General features: G+C 42.7%; 1 protein-coding gene and 1 long non-coding RNA gene across 2 annotated transcripts in view; one reads left to right on the top strand and one right to left on the bottom strand.

Moving 5' to 3' along the window:
- Positions 1–3,368: 3,368 nt before the first annotated feature.
- On the top strand, positions 3,369–11,237 carry IFIT2 (interferon induced protein with tetratricopeptide repeats 2). The gene is given in 2 exon segments (XM_060642960.3): positions 3,369–3,579; positions 7,700–11,237. Coding segments are annotated over 2 exon segments (1,410 nt in total). The 5' UTR covers positions 3,369–3,574; the 3' UTR covers positions 9,105–11,237.
- The window catches only part of LOC132685522 (uncharacterized), a 68,945-nt gene continuing 50,812 nt past the window's right edge, over positions 3,719–21,851 (bottom strand). Inside the window, exon 4 of the long non-coding RNA XR_014135390.1 lies at positions 3,719–3,833. This is a non-coding gene — a long non-coding RNA (uncharacterized LOC132685522). The remainder of the gene's footprint in view (positions 3,834–21,851) is intronic.

Here is a 21,851-nt window from a genome sequence, read left to right as displayed (position 1 = left end):
GTCTGCTCTTTTGCTAGACAAAAGAGAACTTTAGACTTAGAGTCCACGACAGGATACTATCTGCAAAGGTTCCACTTGAGCACAGGAGTCTCTGGAGCCAACAAGGTGAAAACAGAACCCTAGCCCATGGCAGAGGACGTGGGGACAAAAGAGTTAATGTCACCAAGAGCCTCCCAGGGGGTGGAGCCAGGAATATGGAGAATGATGGTAAGGGTCCCATCAGGGAGCAGAATCTGGGGCTGAGGAAGAAACTGCCACCATTTTCAGTTTAGAGAACCTCCCAAGTGCCTGTCCAGCAGACTTACGTCATTGCTTCTGACTCGTCACCTCTAGGCTTACTTCGTGTTCCCTTTCTTCAATTGGGAGTGTTTACCACGGCTATCGGGCTCCACCATTTGCACACAGCACACAGGAGTTATATAATCTTTTTTTCTAATTTTTTAAACTGTTTATTTATTTATTTTTGAGAGACAGAAAGACAGAGTGTGAGCTGGGGAGGTGTGAGAGAGAGGGAGACACAGATTCTGAAGCAGGCTCCAGGCTCTGAGCTGTCAGCACAGAGCCCAATGTGGGACTCGAACTCACAAACCATAAGATCATGACCTGAGCCAAAGTTGGACGCTTAACTGACTGAGCTCCCCAGGCGCCCAGGAGTTATCTAATCTTATCTAGTCCTTTAGGTTTTTTTCTCACCAGACCACAGGAAGTCACATCCCATCCATTGAGGGCAATGGTGCATCACTGAGAGATCCCTGAGTATAGCTGGGCGCAGTGGTTGCCTTGTCTCTGGGCTGACTCTCTTGGGAAAGGCCTGAGAATGTTCTGTGTTTGGGAAGAAGGGTACATTGTGGATATTCGGGGTGTGAAGAGTCCTCTAGCAGTCCTCTGTTGAACTAGCTACCAACTCTTCTAGGTGGACAAAACTTAAACATTCTCTACAGAGACATAGAATGAAAAAGAAGGCCTTTTTTTCTTTTTTTTTAAATCTCAAGAAAAACCTATAGAGTTTTGCCTTATGGAATTAAAAAGTATTTTTAGTATTTTTACTTACAGTCAAAACAGTATGTAGTTCTCAGACTTTAGCATGAATTAGAACTATCTGGAAGGTTTACTAGCTCGGAGATTCCTTGGCCCCACTCCTAGAATTTGTGATGCATTTTGTCCAGGATGGAGCCTGCGAATTTGCATTTGTGGCACATCCCAGGGTGATGCTGATACTTTTTTTTTTTTAGTTTCCTTTTTTTTATATTGGTTTCAAGAGTAGAATTTAGTGATTCAGCATTTACATATAACACCCAGTGCTCATCCCAACAAGTGCCCTCTGTAATGGCCATCCCCCATTTAGCCCATCTGCCATCCACCTCCCCTCAACAACCCTCAGTTTGTTCTTTGTGTTTAAGAGCGTCTTATGGCTTGCCTCCCTCTCTGTTTTTATCTTCTTTTGTTTTTCCTCTCTTCCCCTACGTTCATCTGTTGTGTTTCTTAAATTCCACATATGAGTGAAATCATATGGTATTTGTCTTTCTCTGACTTATTTCACTTAGCATAATACCCTCTAGTTCCATCCATGTCATTACCAAGATTCCATTCTTTTTGATGGCCGGATGCTGATACTTCTTGTGTCTGATGGCAACATGGGAACTAGAGTATTATACCACTTTGCACTTGATGTAGCCACTCAGGTGGCCCTCCCCACTCTCAGAACAGCAAACAAGGACTCTCCCTTAGTCTAGGCTGAGACAGGGACAGCCCTGACCCTGTATTCTGGACACAGACACATCAATAGTTGTAAGAGCCAGAATAATCGCAACTCTTCAGTGAGTTCAGTTTCATTTTTCTCAAAATAGAAATATTACCAGGAGAGAGTTGGGTTTTCTTTTTCAGTTTCTATTTTGCATCCACACTGCATATTCTGACACTACCCCGGCTGCCAGAGCAGCTGGTACATCGTGTCATGAACCCATTATACAAAGCCACTGGCCGGATAGATTTCCAAAGAGTAGAACAATAGTTCTGGGCATTTCACAACACAGCTATAGCCTCCTTGCCCCCAACCTGCTACCCGTATAGTAAGATTTAAACACTTCTGTCCAATAGTTTTCTTGAATGCAGATTCAATACAAACAACAAACCCTACAATGTTCCTAGTTTCCTTCTGCAGTGGTTCTTGTACATCTAACATGCATTTCTATAAATACATACTAGAACTGGTAACTCCTGAATGACACCTAAAAGTAAGGGTTTCCAACCGGGATAGCTTTGGCTGTCTGTCCCGATAAAAGGGCAGAGGATTGTCAACGAACCTAGCTGTTGCTTGCACCCACCCCTATGAATACAAAGCCTACCATAAATAATGCTATCTCCAGGATGGAACTACCTGTCGTGGAGAATAGGTTTCACTCGTGCTCTGTGTAATTTCCCGGCCTCAGAGACGCCCGGTGCTGTTACCTCTTGTCCTCTTGGGTCTAGGCACACGGTAACCCCTTTGCGATCAAGGGTTTGAATAAGGAAAAGGCAAAGAAAGTAGCTGTCCTCCATCGTCACGAACCTCCGTGGCTGCGTATTGCACTGTGCAGGTGCTGGATACCGGGGCGACCCGAGGGATTTTAAATGTTGCCGTGCTCAGGGAAGCCCACAACTTGCATGGGTTTGGCTTAGGTTAGTGATCATGATGGACGGATGGTGGATGGACAGAGGAGCTAAAGCTCCAGAAAAGGCAACATCAAAGATTTCCCTTCTGGTCTCTTTGGTTAATGATTTCAGCTCTCGAGTATGATGAAAAACTAGTGTGTACTTATCACGTGCCAGGCGTTATTCTGAGGACATCTCATGCTTTCACCCATTTGATGCTTACAACACCATTACGAGTTGGTAGGAGTAGTGGGATCCCCATTTCACAGGAGAACAAACTAGTGCACAGGGAAACATTCAATAATTTCCAGCATCACAGCATATACGTGGAGCCCGGGTTCAAATCCAGACAGGTGACATCAGAGCCCACAGTTCCAATCATTTAGTCATTCGTTCAGCCTCTACCCTTTGAATGCCTGCCACGTGCTGGGTATTATTATTATTATTGCAGGGACTGGAGATTCGGTGGTGAAGAAAACCAACACAAACCCCAACCCTTACAGGGGTCTGTGGGCCACACTGGTGATAAGGGCGGGCAGAGTGAGGATGGGCTAACATTACAGTAATGAAGCAGGGTGCTTGGTGCTTGATACGTGTATGCATCCTTCTCCACGCTGGGCTGCCTTGATGTCAGCTGATCTAGGAGATCACAACAGTCACAAAGAGGAAGTTCTGACTCACTGCAGGGTGGGGCCGCGGGGGTGCTATAGGCTTGGCCCTTACTCAAGGTTCATTTTCCCTAGGAGTCTTGCCAGTTTCACTTTCCAGTTTCAGTTTCTCTTTCCTCAAGCCAACTGCGGGAGAAAGCGAGGTAAAGGAACCAGGTAATGCTTCCATATATAGGTCTCCTTAGCATCTCTCTGAGGCAGAGGAGGAAGATTTCTGGAGAGCACAGTGGCCTGAGCTGCAGCCTTTCAGAACAGTTGAGAAGTGCCCCGTGATCATGAGGTAAAGATTCGCCTGCTCTGATCGTGTTGAAAATGTCCAATCAATCTTGTTGTGGAATGCAAATCCTATACAGCCATGCTCCTGAAACACGAGTTCCCGATTTGTTTTGCTTTAGTGTTTGCCTGTAGCCTTGCTGCGCATCTGTCTGTAGTCTGTCTGTGTTTGTCTTACCGAAGCTGGCTGGCTTATTTCTGTTATTTTCTGCCCCACGCAGTCAAGCTTTGTTAGGGCATCTCTCCCGGGGAAGCTGACAGCTGAGGTCCAGAGGAGGGAGGGAGTGGGGGAAAGGCAGAGAGAGAGAGATGCTTTATCAGGCAGGTGTTTCATGTAAAGATGGATCTGGGGGAATTGCTCCTGTAGACTCTCTTTTGTTTTGAAAGGATTAAGTGGGGGCTTTTAATAGGATTCTTATTTAACGAACAATCTCTTTTGGGCAGATATTGTTAAAATGTACTCTGGGTAGCAACCCCAGCTCATGCTAAGCTAGATTTTACTTTTAATGTGCTCATTCATCTCAGATTTGTATTAGGGCTGGTAAAATGTATTCATTCACTCAATAGAAATATATTTTACCTCCAAATGCTACTGATTAGCTAGAGTCCTTCTCTCTGAAGTATGAATTCTCTCTGAAGTAGGGTGCTTGGAGAAAATAGCCCCCACCTCAAAAATGCTCTCACACCTCAGAAACATAAGATTTCCCGGGAAGGAAGAAGGGTAGGAAGGGAGATTTCTGTTTTCTCCAGCATGAGGGTGGGGTGAACAGACTAGATACCTATGCCTCAGGCTTGGGAGCTCCAGAATCTGGAGACACCCACCCCGGCACTTACTTCCCAGGGGATACATTGCCCTCCTTCTATAAGTTTCCTGCTCTCTCTTCTTGAAATGATATTTTTTTCTGCTCCTCTACATGTCTGTCTGATAAGAAAGAGAAAGATTTGATCTATTTCCAGATGTCTGTTTGAGAATAACTCAGAATATTTAGAAATATTTCTTAGAACTTTAGCGTGGTCTCTCTTAGAGTCTTCCCCTTAAGAACACAGACCCATCAGTATCTCTCCTAATTGTCTTTGGTCCCTTAGCTATGGGCACTGTCACCAGGCACTGGCCCTGCACTCTAAGGTAGTGGTTCTCTAATTTGAGCATGCATGAGATCTAACTGGAGGGCTTGCTGAAGACCATTCCTGGGCTCAAGCCCCCACTTCAGATTCGGATTTGGTAATCCTAGGTTGAGGTCCAAGGATGTCCATTTCTAACTGCTCTAAGACACTGGTAACGGCATTGGCTCTGAGCCCAATAAACAACCATCACCGTGGCTTTCATCCAGACCAGAAGCAGGGGAAGAAAGTGTTGTGTGTATACAGTTGGTGCTTCTAGAAGTATCAGGAGCATAATTTTCACAAGTCTGAATCCAGGAAGCAAGTGTCTGGAACCAGCTTCTGATTCACTGGTAGAAATAAAAGCCCATAATCACGGAGTGAAATTGGATGTTTTTGAATGGCTGCTCGAAGGGATTTTACCTAAGTGTGTATAGTAAGTGCCTCTCTCCTGCAAATGCACAATTGACCATATGCTTTATATGTTGGCAATAATTTCAACTGTATTCACTCTGTTTCTTTCATAGAATGAGAAAGCTGCTAAAGAGCTTACGTGCTAAGGGAATCTTCCTGAAACCTTATTGAGAAGGAAAATAGATCAGGTCGGACGTGAACTTTTCAAGGGGAGGCTGCTGTCATTACAGTGACAGAAACCACACCAGGCACTCTCCTGGGCTCACACACATATATATGTGCGTGTGCGCGTGCACACACACACACACACACACACACACACACACACCAACCCCCATATTACATCAAGAGGCTCAGACATCCTGGCTTTTCACTAAGACCTATCCAGGGCTTTGAAAGGACAGAGGGTCCTTCCCCAAGCAGGAACTCCTACCCATTTTCCTTCATCTCTTCTGTTTATTCTACCTGGGGTAGTTGAGTCTCCATCTGATTCAAGTAACAGAAATGAACAGGGACTGATTTAAAGTTCCTGGAAGGGCTCACAGGACCCACACACATGACTAGAGCCAGCCACTGTTCTAGAGGGCCAGAACAGGACAAAGGAGAGCTTGGGAGCCCCAGAGTCTCTGTCCTGTGCATGTGTATCCAGTCACAGCCACTCCATTGTGTGCTGCAGATCGTGGACGCCATGACACCTCCAGTGTGCACAGTGCTCTCTTTGACTCCAGAAAACCAGCTCCCTTGCACTTCCATTTCCAGCTTCCACTTGAGTTTGGGTGCCCAGCCCTGATCTAGTCATCAAATTGGGGGGTGGGGGTGTGGGAGCGTATCAAAAGTGAAAGACAGGGGACAGGAAGAAAATGGAGGAATATAATCTTCCATTTGTACAACATTTCAACAGCGGTATTTGCCACGTTATGTAACTTCCCAGATATTTACTGCTTGTCTATGTCAGAATTCATAACATTTAGAATATCAGCTCCTCATAAAAGGGTTAATTAACATATACCCTGAAGAAAAAAAAATTTTTTTAAGTGAGAAAGAGCAACATTTCAGGGACTCCAATACATAGGCAATGCAGAGAAACGATTTGGGGCAGTTGATGATTTTTAACCTTCTCATCGCTGAAGTTATCTAAGATGGGGTTTTGGGGTGGAGAGTTTTTATTTTATTTTATATTTTATTTTATTTTATTCCATTCTATTCCATTCCATTCCATTTTAAAGAACTAACGCTGAAGGGAATGGAAAATTCTTCCAGAAGAGTTTCAAGAGTACCTTAAGGGAAAAGGAGCATTTCCCATAACAGAAGATGCTAGCTGTCTTCTGAGCCTCCTCCCAGAGCTGCACTTCTAACACCATGAGTGAAAGCAAACCATAGGAGAGGAAAAATAAAATTTCCAAAGATAATTAAAGCAACAAATGCAAAATTTTTAATAGACCAACACAATGGGAGATGTTAAGAAAAGAAATCTCCAGACTAAGAAATAGAGGTGGGGGTGGAGGGGAGAAAAAAATGATTATATTTTATTCCAAAATAAAAGTTTAAAACATTGCTAGCATATATAATAAAATTAAGGGGTAGAATAATACAAAAGCAGAAGAAGTAAGAATTTAGAATTATTGAAATACAATTTAAATGGTTAAAATGTAAAAGTGCAGATAAAATGAGGACAGAGAATGCTGAATTAATAAAAAGACAAGAAAGGGGCACCTGGGTGGCTCAGTTTGTTAAGCATCTGACTTCAGCTCAGGTCATGATCTCACAGTTTGTGAGTTTGAGCCCTGTGTCGGGCTCTGTGCTGACAGCTCAGAGCCTGGAGCCTGCTTCAGATTCTGTGTCTCCCTCTCTCTCTGCCCCTCCCCTGCTCATGCTCTGTCTCTCTCTTTCAAAAATAAACATTAAAAAAATAGTAATAATAGTAATAATAATAGTAATATAATAAAATAAAAAGACAAGACAAAGCCAATGGGATTAAAAAAAAGTTTGGATAAACAAAGAAAATCAATTAAGGATATATGGAAAACTTAAATAATAAGATAGGCTATAGAAAGGAATAATGCTAAAAAGGACAGACGAAGAACTAAGGAACTAAAACTACAGGGGACAAAATGCAGCTGAACTTCAGAGGGATAATAAGATTAAAATCAAGCCGGCAAAACATTAAAAGAATAGTCCATTCTAAAGCTAACGTCTTCAAAACACGGAAGTAAATGCTAGGTAAGATGAACAGAAACATAAAGTAATCAAATAGCCTTTCTTCAAAACCGCATCAGGTCCACCGTGGGCTGGAATCCCTTCCCCCAGGCTTGACCCAGCACTACCTGACGGAAACCACCTTGTTCAGGGAAACCCAGCCCCGGGCTCAGAGCATCCCTCCCCCAACTCCACCACTGCCCTCTCCCTAATTCCTCTGCCGCCCAGTCACCCAATCCCTGAGTCTCTGTGCATTTAATGCATAGGCCAAAATATAGAAAGAAACAAACAGGAAATATTGTTCTCTTTTGAACGGGGTGAACACCCTTGAGGAGGAGAGGAGAGTTGTGTCTGCCCTGCTCCTGGAGAATCCGTGCTGTGTCTCAAAGTGTCCATCTCTCTGTTTCGCCCTCCAGTGAGACCACCAGAAACACCTTGGAGAGTTGTCTGCGGCAACTTAAATGCCATTTCACGTGGAACTTGGTGGAGGGAGGAAAGTCCTTGGATGACTTTGAAGACGAGGTATGTAACACAAAGACTTACCTCCCTCACCAGGTGTTCAACATACTGGCCACGTGAAAAGGCAGCCGCAGAGGCCACTATGAGGCTGCTGGGTGCCTACAGAGGGCGAGAGCTGATCACTTTGAGACACAGCAGCGGGAGCACGCGGAGCAGGCAGACATCAGGAGTCTGGTCACCTGGGGAAACTACGCCTGGGTCTACTACCACCTGGGCAGACCCGCGGACGCTCAGATGTACGTGGACAAGGTGCGACGGGTGTGCGAGAAGTTCCGCAGCCCCTACCGAATCGAGAGTCCTGAGATGCACTGTGAGGAGGGGTGGGCCCGGTTACAGTGTGGAGGAAAGCACAACGAGAGGGCCAAGGTGTGCTTTGAGAAGGCTCTGGAAAGGAATCCCCGGAACGCAGAATTCAGCTCTGGCCTGGCCATCGCGAGCTACCGTCTGGACACCTGGCCGCTGCCTCAGGATCCCGTCGACCCTCTGAGGCGGGCCATTCAGCTGAATCCTGACAACCGGTATGCGAAAGTGCTCTTGGCTCTGAAACTTCAGGGGATGAAGGAAGAAGGTGAAGGAGAGAGGCTTGTGGAGGAAGCTTTGGAGGGGGCCCCGTGTGCAACCGACGTGCTCTGTGGAGCAGCGAAGCTGTTTAAAAGAAAAGGAGCCCTAGACAAAGCTATCGAACTGCTTCTAAAGGCTCTAGAAGGCATGCCCAACAATGCCTACCTGCATTACTACGCTGGGTGCTGCTACAGGGCAAAAGTCCTCGATATCCTACAGGACACAGGAAAGAATGGCGTGTCCTGGAGAAGAGAAAAGTTACAGGAAGCCATTGAGCAAGCTGTGTATCATTTGAAGAGAGTGGAGGAGGCCGACGCAAACCACCCCTGTGTCTGCTCCTATCTGGCCTGCCTCTATGCACAAGCAGGTCAGTACGACGAAGCAGAGTGCTACTTCCAAAAGGAATTCTGCAAAGAGCTTTCTCCCGTAGCCAAACAAGTCCTCCACCTGCGCTATGGCAACTTCCAGCTCTACCAGCTGAAGAGCGAGGACAGAGCCATCCACCATTTCATACAGGGTGTGAAAATAAAGCATGACTCAAAGGAGACAGAAAAGATGAGAAATAAGCTGCAAAAAATTGCCAGTGTCAGGCTTTCTAAAAACGGGGCGGATTCTGTCGCTTTGCACCTCTTGGAGTTTCTTCAGGAGCTGGGTACAGAGATGCGGCCAGCAGAGGAAAAGTCTGAGAGGCATTTGGATTCTGGAAGCTTCCTCCCTTCAGCATCTTCCCCTGAGGAATGAGGAATCAGGATATGGTGCCCGTGGGATGGTGACGGGAAGGGAAGCAGAAACCCCTCCACCAAGTAGTTCGTGTTCAAGATACTTCTCAACTGGTATGGCGTAGGCCTGGACCGAGCCACTGGCCACCAGTCTGGACCAGGTTTACAGAGGAACCCACTGCGTAGAGTGTTTACACATGGATCACTCAGGCTGTTCTGAGACAGGGACTAGATTGGAGTAGGGGGGGTGGCCCTGGGACTTGGTAAGAGGGCTAGTTCCGAATTGACCTCCTGGGAGCACTATGCATTGTGACATTCCCTTAGTCATCCTCCCTGGGTGATGCTTTGGGTTTTTCTTTATGTTTATATAAAGCAGCCAGATTCCTCACATCTGTAACACCGTGGTCCATTTTTTGTAATGTTTTTCCACCCTTAGATCCTATACGGTTTGGCCCTGCATAGACACCAAAGTGCTGTTTCCATTCAAAGGCTGGGGCACCAAAGCCTACGTAGGGCTGGGTGTCTCTTCTCCCCCACTTCTGCCTCCTTCCCCCAGACAGTCTTCCATCTAGACTGTCCTATACAACCTGAGTTCAACTGTCCCATTAACTGAATTGGGAATGTAGTTTGAAGAAAAGAGAGCAGAGAACAGGTTGAATTTAGAAGGAACACACCCAGGACAAGCCATGGGATCAGGCAATCACAGCACAAGGGTTTTGGGAGGCACGTGGGGAGGTTTCGCCTCCATTCCACCCTCCCAGTAACACAGCGCATGAAGAATAAAAAAGGGGATTGTGCGCAAATGCTAGAAACCAAAATAATACATTTCTCTAAAACGTGTGGAAAAATAAATATCACACCAGTAGGGACAGGGATCGAGTAGGCAAAAGAGAGAAAGAGAGAATGCTGGTTTGTCACCGTAGACCGTAATCCTATGGAGAAAATTTTCATTTTCTTGGCCATTATTTGGAAAATTTCCTTGTAAGATGAAGATGTGTTTTGTTCAAAAGTGCCCAGGCTCAAGGTGATGGGAAAGTAGCAGAACAGAAGGCTCCTTTGGAAGCCAAGGACCTAGAGAAAGGTCTTGTCAGATGACATCAATAATGGAGGGGTTTTCCCCCGACTAGACGTTTTTATATTAGGTGATATAAAACTGCTTTTCACCCTGAAAATCTTCAAGGAAACCACAAAATTCATGATTTGCTTGGGGTGACTGGGGTTTTCTAGGTAAATACTGAATGCCCCATGACATCAGGGTCCATGTGAACCAAAACAAAGTCGGTTGACCCAGCCTGAGACCATCAGTCACCCTCTGGGTTGGAAAAGATTTGCCTGTTCCGATTAATTTAAATTTAAATGGCAGTTACCAGGGGTTGGGGGTTGGGGGAATAGGAGAGATGTTTAAGGGTACAAACTTACAACTGATTAATAAGAAAGTACTGGAGATCTAATGTGTAGTATAGTGACTATAAATAACAATATTGTATTATAATCATCAAACTTGCTAAGAGGCTAGATCTTAATTACTCATACCACAGAAAAGAAATGATAAATATATGACATGACAGAGGTAGTAACTATTGCTACAATCATATTATGGTATATAAATGTGTCAAATCAACCTTAAAGCTGCAGTGTTATATGTCAAGTGTATTTCAATAGATTTAAGTATATTTAACATTTTTACTAAGAAATGAAAACATTATATAAACTTCAAGGTTTCTTTAAATGAAAAATTACAACTTTGGGTGATGGGCATTGAGGAGGGCACTCGTTGGGATGAGCACAGGGTGTTGTAGGTAAGCAATGAATCACGGGAATCTAGAGCACGCTCTATACACTGTATGTTAGCCAATTTGACAATAAATTATATTTAAAAAAATTGCAACTATATAACAACACTTTTCATGTTATCTTCTGCATTAAACATAGATTGTTGTGGGGGCACCTAGGTGGCTCAGTTAGGCGTCCAACTCTTGATTTCAGCTCAGGTCATGATCTCACAGTCGTGGGATTGAGCCCCGTGTCGGGCTCCGAGCTGAGCACGCAGCCTGCTTGGGATTCTCTCTCTCTCTCTCTCTCCCTTTCTCTCTCTGTCCCTCCCCCACTAATGCTCGCTCACGAGCTCTCTCTCTCTCAAAATAAATAAATAAATTTAAAAAACAGTAGTGTTGTGTGCACTTGAGATCACTGGTATGCAGAGCATCGATTCTTGAATAAAGCAATAGATTTAATTAATAAATAACTTAGAGGTGATGGAATATAAAGGGGGGGGGTGGTTTCTGGTTTTTTTCAAAATTTGCTGCACCTTAAGTCTTCCAGACCCAGCTACTGATTAACGGAATGTCATGTGGGTTACGAACTATATATAACCCAGATTGGTCTAACATTCTAACCACTGAATAGTACAGGCTTTTTTCCCCTCCACCTTAAGAATCCAGGACTTCAGCTTACACCCTGACCCCCACCACCATGCACCCTCATGCACACAAACACCCTACCCCCACACTCTGCCAGAGGGTGGGCTCCCTCTCTTCTTTCCGTTATATCTTGTTAACACCACGTGCTGCCATCCGCATTCTCTCTCCTCTTCTGACCTCCTTTACGGGAAATGACTGTCGCCCATTCTCTTTTATGCTCCATCCTGGAGGCAATCTAAATGGCTGTTGGAGAGGTTTTCCTATTAATTAAAGAATAGAAAGAGACAAAAGGCCCCGAAGTCTCTTGTTTTCCCAGAGGCCTCTAGTGGAAAATACAACTCACACCAGCTGCAACGGTAAACTCATTCCACTGGACTGAATTGAACAAGCGTACATCTCAGGGAAAGGTTTGGCTTCCTTATTATTGGATCTGGTGCTTGGGGAGGAAGGGCAGGGGTGCTCTGAGTGGAAGGTAAGATGGGCAGGTAGGCCAACCTTGAGAGAGGACCACTGGCGTCTGTGGAGTGCCAAAGAAGGTATACTGGGTGCACACCATCTTGTCCAGGCAAGTGACGCCAGCAAAACCAGTGCTTGGATCCTTTCAGGATCCTGAAAGGACACAGGTGGAAAGAACAGGGAAGAGATATAACGTGTTATACTCAATTTTTATTTGAGGACTTAACGCTGACAGAAATGATTAGAAAACAATAGACAAAATTATGTTGGTTGCTCATGTTTCCTGAAATCTCGCTGTCCAGGGACAACAAATGGAGCCATGTTATTTGGAATGAGTCAAAACTCCCTGACTCTTAACCACATTTCTCAGTGCAGGGCATGTGACTCCCCTCGGATACCCACCCAGCTAATTCGAGGAGGCATCTCACGGGTGTCGAGGAACAAGCCTGACAGAATTTTCTAATCATGTCTGTTATTCATATTGTTCCCACACCTACATGCACTAACGTCCTCTGCTCACAAAAGTGCCTCGATATATCGCCTCTGGTTGCCACCTTGAGAGCTTCCTGATATCCTGCCAAAGATGTTCTCACCTGTGTTAGTGCCCGTGAAGGAGTAAGGAGAATTCCTCTCATCCGTCTGGGTGTTAAGCAATACTGAGTATTTGCCAGCATTAGAGTCTTCAGTGGAAGGTTCGTCAGCTTCTGCTCATAGCCCCTTTTTCCATAGAGCTGAGAGACAGCCCCCAGGGGCAGCAGACCTTGAGTCATGCTCCATTTTTATCTTCCTTCCTACCTCATGTCAACAGATTTTCACAACCTGCATCCAGTGCAACTAGAAACATTGGAAGGGTCCAAATCCTGAAGATAAACTCAGGTAAAACTGTAAGGTCCCTACTGTGTGCACAATCGACCTTGGACGCCAACCTGGGAAATGTGGATTCCACCCAGAGACGATATGCTCCTCTCTCCCTCCTTCCTCTACCATTTCCCTCATCACTTTGTTTTAGGAACGGAGTAATTAGGATTGACAAGTAAGTATGATTTACAGTGTAATTGTTCATTGCTGGTGACCTGTAGCTTCTTGGGAGGCTGTGACACACTAAGGGTGTCCGGGTGGCTCAGTCAGTTAAGCAGCCGACTCTGGATCTCAGCTCAGGTCTCAATCTCAGGGTCTTGAGTTCAAGCCCTGTGTTGGGCTCCACACTGGGTGTGGAGCTTACGTGAAAAAAGAAAAAAAGAAAAGAAAAGAGAAAAAGAAAGAAAAAAGGGAAACTAACTAAAATCCTTAGTATAAAACAGTACAGCGACTCGGACAAACAGTTCCGCAGTTCCTCAAATGGTTAAACATAGACTTAGCATACAGCCCAGTGATTCCATTCCTATATACCCAAGAGAAATGAAAACACATTCACATAAACTTGGACGTGAATGTTCACGGCAGCATTATGCATAATAGCCAAAAAGTAGATTCATCAACTGATAAATCGGCATATTAAATATGGTATATCCTTACAGTGGATTATTACTCAGCAATAAAAAGTGTGGCACTTATTACAATTATTGCAAATAAATGTAGTACTGATACATGCTCCAACATAGATGAACCTTGAAAATATTATGGTAAGTGAAAGAAGCCAATCACCAAAGGTGTGTTAATATGAAATGTTCACAGAAGAAAAATCTATAGAGATGGAACGTGGATAGTGGCTGCCTAGGGCTGGGGTGAATGGCAGAATCACAGGTGGCAGCAAAGGGGCATGGACTTTTCTTTTGCAGGGAATGAGAATCTTCTAAAATTTACTGCGGGGATGGTTGCACAGCTCTGTGAAATGGTGAAAGCTTTTGAACTGTACCCTCTAAGTGAGTCAATTGTACAGTATATGGATTATGTTTCAATATAATTGTTAAAAAATTCATAATAGCCAAAAAGTAGATTCCTTAACTGATGAATTGACTCTTGTTCCAAATGAATATAAAGAAAGCAAGCTTTTCTTTCATTGTCTTCTATTTTTAGCCACTAGGTTTGTTTTCATTGTATTGTACCCTTCGTATGACTAGCATTTTAAATACTGTTGCTGCTTCACTGCTTGTGTACTCCACAGATATGTTGGGAGAAATCCTGCAGCCTATTGTCTGAGTAGAGTATGAAAATCTGGTCTTTATCATTTTGATATTTATTTCTTTATTTGTTTATTTATTTAGAAAGAGAGCATGAGTGGGGGGCCAGAGCAGAGGGAGAGATTGAATCCCAAGCAGGCTCCGTGCTGATGGTGCAGAGCCTGATGCAGGACTTGATCCCACCAACAGTGAGATCCTGACCTGAGCCGAAATCAAGAGTCAGATGCTCAACTGACTGAGCCACCCAGGTGCCTTTATTTATTTATTTATTTATTTATTTATTTATAGAGTATTTTACTTTGTTTTTAAGTTTATTTTATTTTATTTTATTTTTTTTATTTTTTTATTTTTTAATATATGAAATTTACTGTCAAATTGGTTTCCATACAACACCCAGTGCTCATCCCAAAAGGTGCCCTCCTCAATACCCATCGCCCACCCTGCCCTCCCTCCCACCCTGCCCTCCCTCCCACCCCCCATCAACCCTCAGTTTAAGTTTATTTTATTTTGAGACAGAGAGAGACAGAGTGCAAGCGGGTGAGGGGCAGAGAGAGAGGGAGAGAGAGAAACCCAAGCAGCCTCCATGCTGTCAGTGCAGAGCCTCAGGTGGGGCTCAAACTCATGAACCATGAGATCATGACCTGAGCCAAAATCAAGAGTCAGACGCTTAAATGAGTGAGCCACCCAGGTGCCCCAGAGAGCATTTTACTTTAAAACACCTGTGCCAAACAACCATTCATGGGCAAACTGGCACAAAAGAAGGGTCCAAATGGAGAAGGAAATTTGACTTGGTGTAGAAATCTAGGTCTACATGGGTACAGATTTAAGAGGACTGTGAATTTCTTAATATGCAGAATGTTATTCAACTATATGCGATGGGTACAAATACTGTACTGCTTCATAAGTAATTCTTGAGCCAGGAATTAGAATAAGAAAGAGAAGAAGAAGGTAGGCAGCCAGCACCACTGTACTTGGAAAATAACTCTTTCTTAGATAAGAGTCCATTGTATTCAAGCAGACAGGAAGGCTTTGACCAGAAAAGGAAAAGTTGCCTTTTCCCTAATCTAACCACTTCATTGCTCAGCCCCTCCCAGCCCCTCCAAACCCATGTGCGGCTCTCAAGTCAGTACCCTCACAACACGGAAACTTGCACCGTACAACCTCCCTTCTCTTTCAGCAAAGAAGGTAAGACACAGAGACCCGTTGCTCCTGGGCTGGATGCTTAGGGTGTACAAGCCTAAGCCAGGGTTAAGATCTGCCAGGGTTAAGCACCACATTCTGAGCAACAAGAGATGCTATGTGTTCTCTTAAAAATTTACATTTTTGGGGGCGCCTGGGTGGCTCAGTCGGTTAAGCGTCCGACTTCGGTTCAGGTCATGATCTTGCGGTCCGTGAGTTCAGGCCCCGCGTCGGGCTCTGTGCTGACAGCTCAGAGCCTGGAGCCTGTTTCAGATTCTGTGACTCCCTCTCTCTGACCCTCCCCTGTTCATGCTCTGTCTCTCTCTGTCTCAAAAATAAATAAATGTTAAAAAAAAAATTTAAAAAAATTTACATTTTTGTTTGTCTATGACATGTGAGGCCCTCTAAGGCACAGGGTTGAAGCCAAGGGCCCCTTCTACCTGGGTGTAAGGGTATGACACCTCTTATCGTATCACAAGTACTTGTACCATTTATAAAGGTATGCCACTTTATTACTACCAGGATAACAGATTGTTAAGGAAGACAACCAATCAGAATTACAGACTTTTCCAAGTTGCAGGTTACTTTCCCTAGATACAACAATAATCTCTGGGCTCGAGATATCTCCTGATATGCCTGCTGTTGGAAAAACCACATGCCAGCTTTGTTACGCAAGCATCTCTTCTTTCTGTAGTTGCAGAATGGAGGGAGCCTTTCTCCTATCCAACTGACCATTCTTTCATCAAATCAGCCATAAGAACTATGGTCCCTAGGTTTTTATGTATATACACATCATGACCAAGAAATTTTAGAAAAACTTTTTAAAAATCTCTCAGGATAATATCACTCCTTCAAGACTTGAAGCATAAATACATGAACTTGTCAGACAGCCATGAAACATTATTACATGGGTCGCTATTCCCATGTTACAGCTGAGAAAACTAAAGGATTGCCTGAGACCTCAGAGAGCTAAACTGCACTCCCAGGCGTGGCTTCCTGTATTTAGTGCAGGGCAAGAAGGAAATTTAGACTCAGTGATTTGACTAATGGATAATCAATCCCACAGCTAGTAAACTGAACACACAAAATTAACCCAGGTCTCCAGTTGCAAATTGTCTCCCAGGAGTAAATTTACTGGAAGAAACTACTTTTCACAGAGTATTTCTGGATAGTCGTTCGCATCATGAGGTCCCAGAAATCCCTACATCAGAATCTCCTGCACACTGCTATTAAAAATGCAGTTTCTGGGGCGCCTGGGTGGCGCAGTCGGTTAAGCGGCCGACTTCAGCCAGGTCACGATCTCGCGGTCCGTGAGTTCGAGCCCCGCGTCGGGCTCTGGGCTGATGGCTCGGAGCCTGGAGCCTGTTTCCGATTCTGTGTCTCCCTCTCTCTCTGCCCCTCCCCCGTTCATGCTCTGTCTCTCTCTGTCCCAAAAATAAATAAAAAAAAAAAAAGTTGAAAAAAAAATAAATAAATAAAAATGCAGTTTCTGGGAATTCTGGTCCAAGATGGCAACGTAGGAAAACCCTGAACTGGCTTCTTCTACCAGGGCACACCAAATCACACCCATCAATAGAACAATTTTCCCCTGAAGTACTGAGGGCTGACTGAACAGCTACTGAACAACCAAAGATAGAGAAAATGGCCAGAGAGACGGAGACATCATAAGGAAGGGAACCCTGACCACCAACGCTGCCAATGGCAGTGGGGAGGGAATGTACTGAAGGACTGAGAACAGATCCCCCTGTCCTGGGGCTTAGTCTCTTAACATATAAGAGACAACACAAGACTACTGCCAAGTAGTGGAGGAGCTGCAGGAACACTCTCCAGGTCAGAGGGACTGGATAACGACATGGTCTACGTTCCCATCCACCTTAAAAGCCCAGATCAGAGTATGGACACCATAACAGGCAGGTCCAGTGGTCACAGGCAGTTTGCAACCTCAGTGAGCACAGGATCCACAAGCCCACACCAGCCCTGGTCTCACTGGGACAGAAAATAAGCCAGAGGTGAGAAAGGCCAAGTTGGTTAAGCGTCCGACTCTTGATCTTGGTTCAGGTCATGATCGCATGGTTCGTGGGTTTGAGCCCCACATCAGGTTCTGTGCTGATAGCACAGAGCCTGCTTAGGGTTCTCTCTCTCCCTCTCCCTCTGCCCCTACTCTGCTCATGCTCTCTCTCTTAAAAACAAACAAACAATAGACAAAAAGGCTGAGGAGCTGTGGGGATGCTCCCTCCCCTCCACCTTACAAGCCCAGAGTGGAACAGAGTCTGGAAAGCATAAGTGGTGCGTCCAGTCATCACAGAGAGCTTGTGACCTCAGCAACCCCAGTGTCCACAAGCCCACATCAACCTCTGTGGTGCTGGGAGACAGAAAATAAACCATGCTGTATTTTTTTTTTAATTTTGTTTTGGTTTTAATTAATTTTTATTTTCTTATTTTTTATTTTTTTAAATTTGTCCCATTTTGTTTTAATTTTGTTCTTTTTGGTTTTGTTTTTTCCTTCTCATTCATTTTTTTCTTTTCTGCTTTTTTCTCTATTTTGTTTTCCTTTCTTTTATCTTTCCATTATCATCATCATCATCGTCGTCATCAATCATCACTATTACTATCATTACTTTCTTCTTTCTGTAAAAAGCCACTGTTTAAAAGAATAACTAGCATTTACAGCCACAGCTTCAGCCAGCCAGCAGTCACCACATACACAATCTACACAGGGAATACCTTTCACAAGACAAATTTAGGAGAAGTAGCCATTCAACCTAATCCACAGAAATAAACACAGAAAGCCAACCAAAAGGGGGAGCCTGAGGAATATGCTGCAAAAGAAAAAACAAAAGGAGAACAAGAAAAAATATCAGAAAAATAATTAGCTGAAACAGAGATAAGAAATACGCCTGATAAAGAATTTAAAGTAATGATCATAAAGATGCCCACTGGGCTGGAGAAAAGAGTGGCAAAACTCAGTAAGACCTTCAATAAAGAGATGGAAAATATTAAAAAGAACCAGTCAGAGCTGACGAATACAAGAACTGAAATAAAACACACACGAAAACACTAGAGGGAATCAGCAGTAGATTAGAGGAGGCAGGAGAGTGTATCAGCCATCTGGAAGACAGGGTAATGGAGAACACAGGGGCTGAACAGCAAAAAGAAAAAAAGAATTTTAAAAACAAGGAATCAATTAAGAGATCTCTTGGACAACATCAAGTAAACAAACATTCACAGTATAGGGTTCCCAGAAGAAAAGAGAGAGAAAAGTGTAGAAAATTTACTTGAAGAAATAATAACTGAAAACTTCCCTAACCTAAAGATGGAAATAGACATCCAAATCCAAGAATCACAGAGAGTTCCAAGCAAGAGAAACCCAAGAAGGTCCACATCACCATACGTAATAATTAACACATCAAAGATTGAAGATAAAGAGAGACTCCTAAAAGCAGCTAGAGAGAAACAAAAAGGTACCTACAAGGGATAAACTATAAGGCTATTAACTGATTTTTCAGTAGAAATTTTATAGGCCAGAAGGGAGTGGCATTATATATTCAAAGTACTGAAAGAAAACAAACCCCTACAACCAAGAATACTCAAGGTTATCATTCAGATTTGAAAGTGAGATAAAGAGTTTCCCAGACAAACAAAAGATAAAGGAGTGTATCACCACTAAACCATCCTAAGAGGCAATGTTAAAGGGACTTCTTTAAGTGGAAAAGAAATGGGGGCACCTGGGTGGCTCTCAGTTGGTTAAGTGTCTGACTCTCGGTTTCAGCTCAGGTCATGATCTCCTGGTTCATGAGTTCAAGCCCTGCAGTGGGATCTGTGCTGACAGTGCAGAACCGCCTTAGGATTCTCTCTCTGTCTCTTCCTCATCTCTCTCTCTCTCAAAATAAATAAATAAGCTTTTTTTTTAAGTGGAAAAGAAATGGTCATAATTAGACATTAGAAAATTATGATTAAAAGAGGTAAAGTATGACAACATATACATAAAATGTGGAAAAGGGAATAAAAGGGGAAGAGAAGGTAAAATAGAAAAAGAAAGGTTTTTTTTCAGAATGTGTTTGAATTTAAATGACCATCAAATTAATATAAAATGTTATTTACTTAGGATGTTATACATGAACTTCATGGTAACCAGAACCCGAAAACCTGTGACAGATATGGAAAAAATAAAGATAAACACAGCACAATAGAAACTCATCATCCACAAAGAAAGAGATCAAGATAAGAAGAAAGGTACAAAGCAAATCTACAAAAACACCCAGAATAAAAATTTTAATATGGCAATAAGTAAAGACCTGTCAATAATTTTTTTAAATGGAAATGGCTGAGGGGCACCTCTCTGGCTTAGTCAGTGTGACTAAGCATGTGACTCTTGATCTCAGGGCTGTGAGTTCAAGCCCCATGTTGGGTATAGAAATTACTTGAGTGTAAATGGCCTAAATGCTCCAATCAAAAGACATGGGATGGGAGAATGGATAAAAAAAAAAAAAAACAAAAAAAAAACAAAAACAAAACACAAAAAACAAGACCCATCTATGCTGCCTATAAGAGACTCACCTCAGACCTAAAAACACATACAGACTGAAAGGGAAGGGATGGGAAAACATTCACCTTGCAAATGGAAGAAAAAAAAAGCTGAGGTAGCAATACTTCTATCAGACAAAACAGACTTTAAAACAAAGACCATAACAAGACAAAGAAGGGTATTACATAATGATAAAGCGATCAATCCAACAAGAGGATACAATAACTGTAAATATCTACACACCCAACACTGGAGCACCTAAATACATTAAGCAAATATTAATGGACATGAAGAGAGAAATTGATGGTAATAAAATAACAGTAGGGGACTTTAATAACCCACTTACATCAAAGGATAGAACATCCAGACAGAAAACCAATAAGGAAACAATGTCTTTGAATGACACATTGGACCAGATGGACATAACACATATATAGAAGGTATTCCATCCAGAAACAACAGAATACACATTCTTTTCAAGTGTACTTGGAACGTTCTCCAGGATAGATTACATATTAGGCCATAAAACCAGCTTTAATCAGTTTAAGAAGACTGAAATCATACCATGAATCTTTTCCAACCACAACGGTATGAGACTAGAAATTAATCACAAGAAAAATACAGGAAAAAACACAAACATGTGGAGAGTAAATAATATGACACTAGACAATGAATGGGTGAGCAAAGAAATTTTAAAAAGAGATAAAAAAAATACATGGAGACAAATGAAAGTGAAAACACAATGGTCCAAAATCTTTGGGACAAAATGAAAGCAGTTCTAAGAGAGAAGTATATAGAAATACAGGCCTACCTCAAAATATGAGAAAAAAACCCAAACAATCTAACCTTAGGCCTAAAGGAACTGGAAAAACAAACAAACCCAAGGTGAGTAGAAGAAAGGGAATAATAAAGATCAGAGAAGAAATAAATGACACAAAAGTTAAAACAATAATAGAGAAAATCAATGAAACTGAATAGTTGGTTCTTTGAAAAGATAAACAAAATTGACAAACCCTTAACCAGACTCATCAAGAAAAAAAGAGAAAGGACACAAATAAATAAAAACAGAAATGAGAGAGGAGAAGTAACAACTAACACCGCAGAAATACCAAGGATTATAATAGAAGAGTACAAAAAATTATATGCCAACAAACTGGACAACCTAGAAAAAATGGATAAGTTGAATTGGTAATCAGAAAACTACAAAAAGATAAAAGTCCAGGACCAGATGGATTCACAGGGGAATTCTAATAGACATTTAACAAATGTTATTATTCTTATTCTCCTCAAATTATTCCAAAAAATAGAAGAGAAAGGAAAGCTTCCAAATACATTCTATGAAGGCAGCATTACATTGATACCAAAAACAGACAAAGACACCACAAAAAAAGAAAACTACAGGCCAATATCACTCATGAACACAGAAGCAAAAATCCTCAACAAAATATTAGCAAACTGCCTACAATAATAAATTAAAAAGATTGTTCACCATGATCAGGTGGCATTTATTCCAGGAATGTACGGATACTTCAATATTCACAAATAAATTAGCACCATACACCACATCAACAAAATGAAGAACAAAAATCATCTGACCATCTCAACAGGAACAGGACAGGGATGTCCACTCTCCCCAGTTTTGTTCAACATAGTACTGGAAGTCCTAGCCACAGCAATCAGACAAGTAAAAGAAATAAGAGGCATCCATGTTGGTAAAGAAGTTAAACTGTCACTATTTGCAGACAACATGATACTATACACAGAAAATCCTAAAGACTTCACCAAAAAACTACTAAAAGCAATAAACAAATTCAGTAAAGTGGCAGGATACAAAATTATTACTCAGAAATGGGTAGCTTTTCTATACACTAATAACAAAGTAGCAGAAAGGGAAATTAAAAAACAAAACAAAACATCTACAGTTGCACCAAAAATAATAAAATACCAAGGAATAAGCTTAACCAAAGAGGTGAAAGACCCATACTCCAAAAACTACAAAACACTGATGAAAGAAATTGAAGATGACACAAACAAATGGAAAAATATCCCATGCTCATGGATTGGAAGAA

This window comes from Panthera onca, chromosome D2 (assembly GCF_046562875.1).
Source record: "Panthera onca isolate mPanOnc1 chromosome D2, mPanOnc1 haplotype 2, whole genome shotgun sequence".
Taxonomy (NCBI): Eukaryota; Metazoa; Chordata; class Mammalia; order Carnivora; family Felidae; genus Panthera; species Panthera onca.
Note: the sequence above shows the minus strand (reverse complement) of the source record. Positions and strands in the feature narration are given on the sequence as shown.